At 61.5% G+C, this 12,974-nt stretch overlaps 1 protein-coding gene across 1 annotated transcript in view; it reads left to right on the top strand.

The window, feature by feature from the left end:
* The window catches only part of LOC129393975 (A disintegrin and metalloproteinase with thrombospondin motifs 7-like), a 52,215-nt gene extending 43,770 nt beyond the window's left edge, over positions 1-8,445 (top strand). Inside the window, 10 exon segments of the mRNA XM_063596503.1 lie at positions 90-303; positions 630-1,426; positions 1,428-2,034; positions 2,974-3,126; positions 3,561-3,734; positions 3,815-3,961; positions 5,122-5,154; positions 5,156-5,236; positions 5,238-5,289; positions 8,073-8,445. Of these exon segments, the coding sequence (XP_063452573.1) occupies positions 90-303; positions 630-1,426; positions 1,428-2,034; positions 2,974-3,126; positions 3,561-3,734; positions 3,815-3,961; positions 5,122-5,154; positions 5,156-5,236; positions 5,238-5,289; positions 8,073-8,230 (2,416 nt within the window). The 3' untranslated portion in view covers positions 8,231-8,445.
* Positions 8,446-12,974: the final 4,529 nt, after the last annotated feature.

The following is a 12,974-nucleotide window of genomic DNA, read 5'->3' as shown; positions in this document are numbered from 1 at the left end:
TGGAAACCCAGCCTGGCCCTCCCTGCTGGTGAGCCTGCCAATGCCACCTGTCTGATGCCATACTGATGAGACCTGTGTGCCCTCAGCAGGTGGTGGGCAGGTGAGTGGCAGCTGTGCTCCAGCTCCTGCGGGCCTGGGGGCCTCTCCTGCCAGGCTGTGCTCTGCATCTGCAGCGTGGGGCTGGATGAGCAGAGCGCCCTGAAGCCACCCGCCTGTGAACACCTTCCCTGGCCCCCTACTGAAACCCCTTGCAACCACCACGTGCCCTGTCCAGCCACCTAGGCTGTGGGGAACTGGTCTCAGGTGAGTGTGGGATGGGAGGGGGCCCGCCTCCAGCTCCACCCTTGGTCTTCAGCTACGGGGAGGCAGACAGCCTTCCTGGAGACCTTGTGGGTGGGAGGGAACCTGGGCATTCCAGGGTCCAGCCCCTGACTCTAAAGCCTCAGGGATCAGGAAGCCCCTGGCAAGCATGGCCACAGTCATGGCCTTGAGCTGGGAAGGGCCAGAGAGGGCGGGCTGGGGTCTCTGCCACTCTGACATCAGGCAGTGGACAGGTTACCCAGCCTTGCCCCAGTGTCCCCTGGCAGCCTGCCTCCCAGGCTAAGCCCCTCACCCTGGCTTCCCCGCAGTGCTCAGTGACATATGAGGAAGGGACTCAGCACCGAAATGTCCTCTGCATCAGTGACACCGGTGTCCCCTGTGACGAGGCCCAGCAGCCAGCCAGCGAAGTCACCTGCTCTCTGCCACCCTGTCGGTGGCCCCTGGACACACTGGGCCCTGAAGGCTGAGGCAGCGGCTCCTCCAGCCACGAGCTCTTCAATGAGGCTGACTTCATCCCGCGCCACCTGGCCCCACGCCCTTCACCCGCCTCATCACCCAAGCCAGGCACCATGGGCAACGCCATTGAGGAGGAGGCTCCAGAGCTGGACCTGCCGGGGCCCGTGTTTGTGGACGACTTCTACTACGACTACAATTTCATCAGCTTCCACGAGGATCTGTCCTACGGGCCCTCTGAGGAGCCCAATCTAGACCTGGCGGGGACAGGGGATCAGACGCCCCCACCACACAGCCGTCCTGCTGCGCCCTCCACGGGTAGCCCCGTGCCTGCCACAGAGCCTCCTGCAGCCAAGGAGGAAGGGGCACCGGGACCTTGGTCCCCGAGCCCTTGGCCTAGTCAGGCCGGCCGCTCCCCACCCCCACCCTCAGAGCAGACCCCTGGGAACCCTTTGATCAATTTCCTGCCTGAGGAAGACACCCCCATAGGGGCCCCAGATCTTGGGCTCCCCAGCCTGCCCTGGCCCAGGGTTTCCACTGATGGCCTGCAGACGCCTGCCGCCCCTGAGAGCCAAAATGATTTCCCAGTTGGCAAGGACAGCCAGAGCCAGCTGCCCTCTCCATGGCAGGACAGGACCAATGAGGTTTTCAAATGATGAGGAACCCGAGGGCTGCGGAGCACCCCACCTGCCCCCGAGACCCAGCCCCACGCTGCCCACTTTGTACCCGGTCAGCAGCACCCACTCCTCTCCTAGTCCTGACGTGGCGGAGCTGTGGACAGGAGGGACAGTAGCCTGGGAGTCAGCTCTGGAGGGTGGCCTGGGGCCTGTGGATAGTGAACTGTGGCCCACTGTTGGGGTGGCTTCTCTCCCTCCTCCTCCCATAGCCCCTCTGCCAGAGATGAAGGGCAAGGACAGTCCCCTGGAGCCGGGGACTCCCACCTTCCCAACCCCAGGACCAGGCTTATGGGACCTTCAGACTGTGGCAGTGTGGGGGACCTTCCTCCCCACAACCCTGACTGGCCTCGGGCACACGCCTGAGCCTGCCCTGAACCCAGGACCCAAGGGTCAGCCTGAGTCCCTCAGCCCTGAGGTGCCCCTGAGCTCTAGGCTGCTGTCCACGCCAGCTTGGGACAGCCCTGCCAACAGCCACAGAGTCCCTGAGACCCAGCCGCTGGCTCCCAGCCTGGCTGAAGCGGGGCCCCCCGCGGACCCGCTGGTTGTCAGGAATGCCAGCTGACAAGTGGGAAACTGGAGCGAGGCAAGTGGTGTGGGCTGGGCGGGCAGGGAGTTTGCGTGGGACCTTGGTGGCTGTTTCCTCATCTGAAAATGAGCAGAGTGGGACACAGGCGCCGTCTGTCTCGCCTTCCTTGGGGCGGGGGTTCCCAGGATTAGGGGAATGAGGGGACCTGGGGCCCATTCCTGGGCAGCACAGGGGGCCTCAGGGAAGGCAGGGGCAGGCACACTCTGGCAGCACAGCATGCCCCAGGATGGAGCTGGCTCAGACAGCTGCGCAGTGGGGAGGGTCCCTGTGTGGCCGCCAGGCCCAGTCCTGCCCAACAGGCAGCAGCTTCCCTGAGGCTCTGCCTGGCTCCTCCAGGCTGGACTCAGCCCACTGCTACCTGGCTCTGCCCTCAGTGGCTCCACCCTCCTTTGGCAGTGACCTGCAGACGTCTGAGCTGCATGAAAGAAGCTGGCTAGTGCCCCCTCCCTGGGTCCCCAGATGGTCGCTGCAGGAGAAGCAAGCTTCTGCTCAGATTCCTAATTTTGGGGTGGGAAGGGGCAGGCTGAAGCCCACAGGGCCTGTTTTGCGCGGGGATAGCCAGCGATTTGGCTGCTGGTACCAGGACCCAGCCTTCCTTCCCTGGTGCCTCTGGGAAGCGACGAGGCTGGTCAGGATAGCTGGTCAGGGGTGCCCACAGGGTCTCCTCCCCCGAACCTCTGCACCAATGACACTGGAACACAGGCCCTTTGTCCCATGTGAGCAGGGACGGCTGGTTGCTGGGGGGATTTGACTTTTCATTCTCATGGTCTTCCTGGGAGGTGGGTGGAGGAGCCTATTTTGCAAATAAGGAAACTGAGGCCCAGAAGAGGGTCCCTGTCTTGCTGAGGTCTTGCTAGCCTAGGTGGGTAGTTTCCTGGCTGTGGAGGCCTGGCGAGGATGGGATCTGCCTGGCTTTCACGGGTCTGTGCCCCGTAGTGCTCCACCACCTGTGGCCTGGGTGCCCTCTGGAGGCCGGTGCGCTGTAGCTCCAGCCGGGATGAGGACTGCGACCCTGCTGGCCGGCCCCAGCCTGCCCGCCGCTGCCACCTGTGGCCCTGTGCCACCTGGCACTCAGGCAACTGGAGTAAGGTGCATGAGGATGGAGCCAGGACAGGCATCCCCAGGGCATGGGGTGGAGCCCTGGTTCCCCACGGCCTGTGTTCCGAGAGCGGCAGGGAAGGGGAGGGCTCCAGGCTGCATGTCTACATGCCTGATCGCACCGGATTCCGAATCTCTTGGGAGTCATCTCATCTTTGTCTGGCTTGACCTGTCTCCTTTCCTCTGTATCTTTGACCCCATCTGGACTTGTTCCTCCCTTTCTCTGTCTGTCCCAGCCCATGGCAGCCCCTGGCCATGCCACCTTTGGCCTGGGGCCTGCCAGCCTTGGCCTCTCGCTGGGGCTCTTCAGGGATTTGCCCCCAGCTGGGGCGTGGGTCTGATGCCTTTCCTGCCACATGCCTCACGGGGTCATGCCTGTGGGCCTGCACGTGGGGATGTGTCCACACAAGTCTCTCGGTCCCCAGTGCTCCCACAGCTGTGGCAGAGGTTCCTCAGTGTGGGACATGCAGCATGTGGACACATGGGACCTCCGGCCACTGTGGCCCTTCCATTGTCAGCCTGGACCTGCCAAGCTGCCTGTGCACTGGCCCTGCGGGGCCCAGCCCTGCCTCAGCTGGTACATGTCTTCCTGGAGGGAGGTGAGGCCTGGGCGTTGAGTTGGGGGGAGGGGACACCCTCAGACCCTGGCTGTGCCCTGACTCCTTCCCTGCCCACCCAGTGCTCCGAGGCCTGTGGCGGTGGTGAGCAGCAGCGTCTGGTGACCTGCCCAGAGCCAGACCTCTGCGAGGAGGCACTGAGACCCAACACCACCCGGCCCTGCAACACCCACCCCTGCACACAGTGGGTGGTGGGGCCCTGGGGCCAGGTGAGCCAGGCTGTGGGGGGGAGCAGGGAGCAAGTGCTTGGTAGTGCCTGGTCAGTCCTGGGTTGGGTGAAGGAGCTGTGGAGTGTGTGCTGTGAGCCAGGCTCTCTGTGGCCCCTGCACATGCAGCAGTCAGTGGACGAAGCCCTGCCGTGCTGGTGCTCACACCTGACAGGGAGAAACAGACAAGGAAAGGGCACGTGTGCTGTGATGTCAGGGAAGGCCTTCCGAGGAGGGGTCTGGGGTCGAGACCCGAGGGAGGAGTCAGTGATGCCAAGGACAGGGATCGAGGGGACAGCAGGTGTGAAGTCTGAGGCAGGAATGATGAGCTTGGGGAGATCAGGGAGCCCAGCAAAGGCCAGCGGCAGAAGGGGGCAGAAGAGGGGCCTCAGATGGGCAGGACACCTTCTGCTGGGCCTGTTTGCAACTGAGGGGTTCAGAAATGTCAGATTTGGGCCCTGAGCTGGGTCCGGGAGTCAGCTGGGCCAGCGTTTGAGTCTTTGTCCGACTGGCTGCTGAGTGACTCTGGGCAGGTTGCTTTGCTTTGCTGGGTCAGTTTTCTCATCTGTAAAATTGGGACGGTTTTGGGAGAGGAGGGTCAGGAGGATTAAATGGAGGAACGCAACAAAGCACAGGGCCGGGCACAGCACGACACTGGCACAGACTCAGCACATGTTTAGGGCTTTCAGACCTGCACCTGTTAACAACAAAGCCTGGCGGGCTGGGCCCCAGCTGTGAAATTGTCTCCACCCCTCCTGCCCATGGGCTGCGGCAGGTCCTCTGCCCTGTCCCTCGGGCACAGCGGTGTCTCGCCCACGTCTCTGCTCACTGCTGCATCAGGGCTCCATCCCGGGGCCCCTGCCCAGGCCTCTCAGGCATGTCCCGTGTGAGGGGCTCACTGCCCTGCCGCCCCAAGGGCTGTCCCATGGTTCTCATGCCCCTTCCCTCTGCAGCAGCCGATCCCACAAGTGAGAGTGGGGTTCCAGCACCAAGTGGGCTCTAGGAATGGGAACAGGTCCTCCAGGAGGCACTGAGAGGGCGGCTGGGAGCAGGGGCAGGCCAGTCAGGCACAGGGCGCAGGGACAGCTTCCCAGAGGAGGTGTCCCTGCCCCCACTGCTAGGGCTGGCCCTGGAGACACTCATTCCTCCCCTGCTCCCCCCAGTGCTCAGGCCCCTGTGGTGGTGGCATCCAGTGGTCACACACTGGTCAAGTGTGTCAACACCCAGACGGGGCTACCCGAGGAAGACAGTGACCAGTGTGGCCATGAGGCCTGGCCTTGTGAGCTCCCGGCTGTGTGGCACCGAGGATTGTGAGCCCGTCGAGCCTCCCCGTGAGTCCCCCGACCCCAAGCTCTCTGCTGAAGTGAGGTGGGGCGGGAAGGGTGATGGGGAAATTGGGTCTTCAAACCATTGCACCCACGGCACCGGCTGGCTCCATCTGTAGTCTGGGCTCATGAGCCACTGGAAAATCCTGATGCCACAGGATCCCATGCTGGAGGCTGGGCTGTGCTGGGAGTCAGTCAAGAGGAGTCCCAGCTACACAACATCCCGCAGGCAGCTTTCTGACCTCCGGTGAGTAGAGGGAGTGGCCTTGGCCCCTGATTTGCTGTGTGAACCTGGGTAAGCTCTTTCCCCTCTGGGTCTCAGTCTTCCCACAGTGAGACCAGGGATGTCCCTGAAGCTGTGTGAAAACTGGGCCTGGGTGAGTCCCTGTCCCCTCCCCAGCCCTGGCCTGTCCATTCCCTGGCCAGAGGACTGCCTAGAGTGAGCAATGGAACCACAGGAAGGGCCTCCCTTCCAGGGTCCTGCTAATCCCAGTGGTGGGGGGTTTCCTGGCCAGCTGGGTCCTGGTGGAAGGGCCTGAGCTAGCCCTTCTGGATATCCCACCCCACTGCCTCCAACACACACACACACACACACACACACACACACACACACACTCACACTCACAGACTTCCTGCAGCCCCAGCTGCTCTCAGCAGTGCTGAGGGCAGGAAATGGGGTGGCCCTGGAGTGTCACCTGGGCTCCCCTCACCAGCTGTGTGGCCTTGGGCTCCATTTCCCTCTCAGGGCCTTCATGTGCTGAATAAAGGGGCTGCCAAGCCCCATCCTTGCATAAGTGAGGTCTGGGCATGAAGGGCGCAGCACTGCGTGGGGATCCAGGTGGTGCTCAGGGAAGGCGGCTTTTACCCCTTCCCCAAAGCCACTGTCATCCCCAATTGCAAGGTCAGGGAGAGGGCCTGGGGCTGACCCTGCCAGTCTAAGGAATCCAGGAGCTGTGGCCTGAAGAGCTGCAGCCCTTGTGCTATTGGCTGTCTGCCCCCTGAGCCTAGGACAGAGTCCTCAGCCACGGCCCTCAAGCTGGCATTCGGGGCCCCCTGCAATCTCCCCAGTCTGCCTTCTCCCCTTGTCCAATGCAGCCTTCTCTACCTGCGCTGGCTCCTGGGCAGCCCTCATTTGGGCTCAGAGTGGCCCCTGCCATGCCTCGCTGCCATGCCTTGCTACCCTGCCTCTGGCAGGGGTGGCCTTCCTGCCACAAACCCCATTATCTCAAGGCCCAGTGGCAGTGCCCCCACCCTGTCCTGCCTGCCCTCAGCACGCACCCAGCCAGCATCTCAGAGCACTCCTGTGTGCTGCCTGAGCTGGGTTCTGGCATCACATCTCTCGCCTTCATGGCTAGAGCTGGCCACAGGGAGTGGGGTGGTTATGATCTCAGGGGATGAGGACCAGATGGGGCAGAGAACAGGAACTGAGGCCCCTGGGGGCCTAGAACCAAGGACGGATGGCCCAGGAGGCTCTGGGCTTGCAAGGTCTCCCAGGGGCGGGTATGAGTGGGCTGCAGGGAGTGGGCTATGGGGGCTGGTTAGGTGGCTGAACTGGAAGCTGTCCTAAGTGAGGAGTTTTCTGCCACCAGTGAACAGTGGAGGGGCAGCTGGGAAGGTGTCTTGGACTTTGAGACCTGGAATTCCCAGGATGTTTTGCTGGTCTGTGGGATAGTTGGCGGGACAGGGGGAAAGCCGGGAAACTCCAGAGTGTGCGGTCGCTGCAGTGACACAGCATGGCCACATCCATTTGCTGTGGAGGTGGGGTTGACAGAGGAGGGAACCGAGGCCCAAGAGGTGAAGCAGCTTGTCTGAGGTCACCCCGGGCGACCAGGATGCAGGCCTGCAGATGTGCACTTTGGAGCTCTGCCTGGAGCTGGGGTGGAGGAGCCTGCCTGCTGCCTCGTGCCCTCTGCCGGGCCTGAGGGATGTCCCTGGCACAGGGCTGGCTGCTGTCCTCCCGCTCTTCCTCCCCAGGGAGGTCTGCTGGAGTAAGCAGGGCCCAGGCGGCAGGTGGGGGCTGTCAGCAGTGGCAGTGGCATCAGGAGCAAGGCCAGGAGGCTGGAAACAAGCCACTTCCCAAAATGGCTGTGATAACCACGGGGCAGGAGGGCCCAGCCAAGCCTCAGCCCTGACAAGCACAGCCTGCAGCCGGCCTCCCTCCCCACTGGGCCTGGGCTTAGTCCCTGGTTTCTGCTGACAGCCTGTAGGGCCCACTCTCTCTAGGCTTCGTGGCCCACCTGGGAAGTGGGAGGCTGGCCTGGGAGATGGGACCTGTGACTCAGAACCCGAGGCTGTGTACAGCCCCTGTGGCTGGAGGTGGTCACGGAGGTCTGGCAGGACAGATGCACTGGGGCAGGGGGCGGTGGCGGGAGTCGGGGGCAGAGGCCGCTGCAGGTTGGCAGGAGGCCCCGGGACCGCAGTTCTGTGCCAGGATCTGTCGGGGAACACCAGGGGTGAGCAAGGATGGAGATGGGATGGCAGGGCGTCGCCCTGGGCAGGCTCTTTAACAGGCATGTGAGGGGGTCAGGGTGGGGTCTCAGGACCTTTCCTCCAGAAACCTCAGCCCAGCAGCGCCCGTTCTCGAGTCCTGGGGTCGGCCGTGAGTAGGTGGGACAGAGACACCAACAGTTGGAGACCTGCAACTCCGGTTTGGGAGCCGCTCCAAAAACCGGGGCTCTCTGCTTGGTGGGGAGCTGCTGGAGCCTCCTTAAGGTGGTTGGGGTGGGGAGCCAGGTTCTGGGTACCCCAAACCACTGGTTCTGATGCCTCTCTGCCCCCCCCCACTCCAGGCTGTGAGCGGGACCGCCTGTCCTTCGGGTTCTGTGAGACACTGTGCCTACTGGGCCACTGCCAGCTGCCCACCGTCCGCACCCAGTGCTGCCGCTCGTGCTCTCCGCCCAGCCACGGCGCCCCCTCCCGAGGCCATCAGCGGGTCACCCGCCACTGACGGTGCCAGGATGCACAGACCGACCGACAGACCTCAGTGCCCACCACGGGCTGTGGCGGAGCTCCCGCCCCCTACGGCCTAATGGTGCTAACCCCCTCTCACTACCCAGCGGCAGGCTGGGGAGCTCCTCCCCCTCGAAAAAGGTATATTTTTATTCTAACAGTTTGTGTAACATTTATTATGATTTTACATAAATGAGCATCTACCATTCTAAAGCACAGTGTGACTTCATCTTGGATTTGGGGAATCTTAAAAGTGAGAAACTCTTCCCCCGACCCCTCTGCCCAAAACTCCACCGCTGCAGCACCTCGGCAGGCGCGGCTTTTCACCTGCTCCTCTGGGGCAGAGCTGCAGGGGGCAGCGTAGCAAACGAGTCCCTGAGAGCATGGCATCTGGTGAGGCACGGAAGGCCTCGGAAGCCGGGGGGCTGCTGCCCAGGGAGGCCTGTCTGCAGAGGGTGGGGTTCTGGGGGCAGGAGGGTCTTCTGGGCAGGGGCACAGCTTGGCCCTTACTTGCTGCCTGCCTTCAGCTCAGGCTCCCAGCCTTCCCTGGGGCCCCACTCTGTGGTCCTCAGAGACCTGTTCCACAGGGATTGAGCCCACCTTGTCACTTGCAGGGACTGCCCCCTGGAGTGGTGGGGACTGGGGCCCCCATGGGCACCTCCCTGGCTCTGTCTGTTCTATCTGTTGACTCTTCTGCAAAAAGCGGGCAGAGAGGGGAAGAGCAGGCTGGCCAATTTTGCCCTACTGTGTCCCCATGTGTCCCTTCATCTCTGTGCCCAGAGATAGGGCTGGGCTAATTGCCACTGCCTTGGAGTGGCCCCTTTCCCACCACCAGCCCAAGCAACAGGTTCCTACCATGCTGATCTATGGTCCAGCACCTGGTACCTGCCTACCCACAGCCCCTTCCCCTCCCATAAAATCTAGTCCCATGGAGCCAGACAGTGGTGCCCACAGCTGGGAACAGATGGGCATGAAGGTGCTTTGAAGAGGGTCCTGGCCTGACCAGGGGCGGGAGGCTGGAGAAGGGGCGGACACTGTCCTCCCAGGCCCAGGCCCAGCCCTGGGTCCGACCCTGGCCTCTGGCTGTGAGCCTTAGACTCAGCCGTTGACAATTTCCTCCTCAGCCCTCCCCCTGGAAGGTGTTACGCCCCTTCTACAGGTGGGGGACACTAAGGTTCAGAGAGGCCACCCTGCAGCCTACAGGGGTCACCTTTCACATTCTACTCTCCAGGGTATGACATCCCTGGACGAAAAGCAAGTGTAGCCCTGGAGCCTGCATGTGGCAGCCGCGGCCGCTCAGGGCTGGGTGTATGCTGGGGATGGAGAGGACACCACTGAAAATCACTCCTGGCTGGGCGCGGTGGCTCACACCTGTAATCCCAGCACTTTGGGAGGCTGAGGTGGGCGGATCACCTAAGGTCAGGAGTTTGAAACCAGCCTGGCCAATGTGGCGAAACCCCATCTCTACAAAAAATACAAAAATTAGCCGGGTGCAGTGGTGGGCACCTGTAATCCCAGCTACTTGGGAGGCTGAGGAAGAAGAATCGCTTGAACCTGGGAGGCAGAGGTTGCAGTGAACTGAGATCACGCCTTTGCACTCCAGCCTAGGCGACAGAGGGAGGAGACTGCGTCTCAAAGAAAAGAAAAGAAAAAAAAGAAAAAAAATTACTCCTTAGGGACTGAGACCAAGAAAGAGCATCAGAGGCTGAACCCCTTGGTGATGAGCGTCTGTCCCAGGACTTGGAAGGGAGGGAGGGGAACGTGGCCAGGGGGGCTGCCTGCAGGTGCCTGTCCTGCTGCTCCTCAACTCAACATGCTCACCTCATTTCACACCAACACGCCCCATTCTCAGAGGAGGAGCCCAGGGCTCTAAGAGGAAGTAACTGGCCCAAGGACACATGCCCTAGTGACACAGGCCCATCCTAGGCGCCGACTGCCCACCTCCAAGTTCCAGGCCACGCTGAGCAGGTGAAAGAGGGAGAGGGCCCCGAGCAGGCCCCAGCTATGGCTTTGCACAGAAAGGGCAGCCTGCCAGAGTTCACGCAGGAAAGCAAGTTGCTGGGAAGGCTAGCGTGAGTCCCAGCCCCGCTGTGCTGACCGAGGGTGGAGGAGCGTCAGGCGTGCTTCCTGTCTGCCTGCAGCAGCCAGGCTGGCCCAGCAAGACCTGGGGACCCACGCTCTGAGTCATGGGTTCCCAGGCCTTAGTCAGAACTGCCCCTGGTGGCAGTCCCTTCCAAGGGGTAAGGAGCAGGGCCTGTCGACTTGCCCCTGACCTACACACTGAACCAGTCCCTAGGAACATTATCCTGGGCATGCCGTACCTGTCGTGCAGTCTGAGTCATGCTGCCAGGGCAGGTATCCAGCTCCCAGCCTGGGAGTGCTGAGAGCCAAATCCACTGCAAAGCAGGGGTGATAGTCAGGGTCCCACCTCATCTATCTGTCGGCAATCCAGTGGTATCTAGGTGAGAGTCCCATACACACGGTCATCCCACAACACACTCCACACTCCACAGGCCAGGTGGGGACACACAGCCCCCTTCCCTCCCTCCCAGGTACCACCATAGCTGCTAGTGTGTGACCGAAGGCAGAGTCCCTGGCCCCCGCTGAAGCACTATCGCCGACCAGCAGGCTCACACACCTTGGCCTGTTGCTCCTAGGGGTCACCTGTGCTATTCAGCCAAGGGGACCACAGTGCCTGCTGGCCCAGCTGAGCTCCACCTAGCGAGCCCACCTGCCTCTCCTGCCATGGACTCTCCCTCTTCTGCTTTTCCCAGCAGGAAGGGCCCAGCCTCACCTATGCAACCTGCAGCCCCACCCCCGCCAACCAGTTGAGGCTCCCCTCTTAGACTTATAAGTCTATGGCCAGTGGCATCCGGCTACCTGCCCTCCCTGCCTTCCCCAGGGTCCCTTCAGAGGACCCTGGGATTTCGGACCACCCAGAGGGGCCTCTGGCACTCACTCCAATCATCCATCCCTTATAGCTTCACCATTTTTGGTTCAAGCAGTGTTCCCTTTCTATCAGGCCTGGTGGCTGTTGGGTGGGGCTCCCCAAGCAAGAGGTGGCCCTGGGCCGTGAGTTGGAAGACAGGGTGACCAGAGAAGAGAGAAGCCCGAGGGGGCTGAGCATTCGTCTGAACTATGGGTGGACTGCCTGGGTGCCATGAAAGAGGCCAGCGTGTGTGAGCTGGGGAGGGCCGCTGCAGCCCCCAGGCACTACCTATGAAGCTCCGGCTTCTCCCTCCATCTTCCTCCCCTTTCCCTTCCAGCCCCTCTTTTCCAGGAACCTTGCCATGCCCACACCTATGCCCTCCCCTCCCCGGCCCTCCACAGCTGCTGCAGCGCACCCATACTCTGCACTTGCCTCACCAGCTCTGGCTTTTCTCTAACCCGTTTTCTCTCTGCTTTCTCTCCAACTGCCAGCTGATCGGGTCAGGCAAGTCCATCCCATCCTGAGAGCCCCAGGCCCCACTTCGACCTCTAAACACATCCCTCCTCTTCTCAGAGACCTCCCTTTCCAAGCCAGCCTGGGCGGGTGTCCTGTGATTTGACAGTGGCTCCCCCAGCCCCAAAGCCAGCCCCCTTCATCAGTGACTTAAGTCTGTTGTAGCGGTGAGCTGACACGTCCAGGTTTGACCATTGCTGAAAACTTGTGCCCCCTCTGTGGTATGCCTCTGCCCTGTTCTGTAAATAGCTATAAATTCTCATATATATACACATACACATACACACACACACACACACACACATATATATATACATATATACATGTGGTCGACTGCCTCACCTCTAAAACTGGGAATCAGTCCCCATGCTGTGCTTGTGGAGTCTTGTAGCCCAGCAAGAGGAAGCTGTCTCCTGACATCGCCCCTCCAAAGTGCACCACCTCCAGTGAGCTTCCGGGACATGCGCGGCCTGTGGACAGCCAGCCCCTGCCATCCCTCCCGCCCTTCTAGCCAAGCATGGCGGCACTGTGCAGGCAGCCGTGTGGCCTGACAGTCTCTACCAGTCCTGCTGTCCCTCGGCTGAGAAACCCATTTCTGAATGACAGAGAATGTGTCCTCTGCTGGCTGTGTTCTCTATGGAGCTCAGGGGAGGGAAAAGGCCAAGCCATTTTTAGGGTGCTGTTGGCAGCGGTGAAAAGGTCACACCCTTTTCAAGGGACACTTTCCCTGGGAAGTCCCTGGAGCTTAGCTGGCTCTTATCCTGTGAAGCCGGCTCTGGCCACTAGGGCACAGGGCCCTGAACTCAGCCTGGAGGGAGCCTGCGGGGCAGCCGGCACTCTGGAGGGACAGACAGGCCACCCGGTGCAGACAGGAGAGGGAGGCAGGGGGATGGAATGGAAGACACCTGGGGTGGATGGAAGTCAGTGCCCTTGGGCACTGGTATCTGTCTTCCTGACCACAGCTAGATCAGGCTTCTCAACCTGTTGGCTGTCAGGGCCGGACTATACTCCATAGGCGCCATGGCAGTCCTCGTGAAATCCACCAGGTGTCACCAGGCAGCATACAGGTAACAGGCCTGGAAGATTCCCCACAGCCCAGCTGGACATGCTGAGACACTCTGGGGCTCCTCGTTGAGTGGGAAAAACTGCAGGCCCCAGTGAGGGAAACGGGAACATGCCAGGCCGAGCAGTATGGCTAAATCCATTTATTCCAAAATCAAAGCAAAACAAAAACAAAAACAAAAAAACAAAACAAAACAAAAAAGGGGTCCCATCACCAGGGAGCCATGACCCCATCCCC

The sequence above is a fragment of the Pan paniscus genome, chromosome 16, assembly GCF_029289425.2.
Source record: "Pan paniscus chromosome 16, NHGRI_mPanPan1-v2.0_pri, whole genome shotgun sequence".
NCBI lineage: Eukaryota > Metazoa > Chordata > Mammalia > Primates > Hominidae > Pan > Pan paniscus.
Note: the sequence above shows the minus strand (reverse complement) of the source record. Positions and strands in the feature narration are given on the sequence as shown.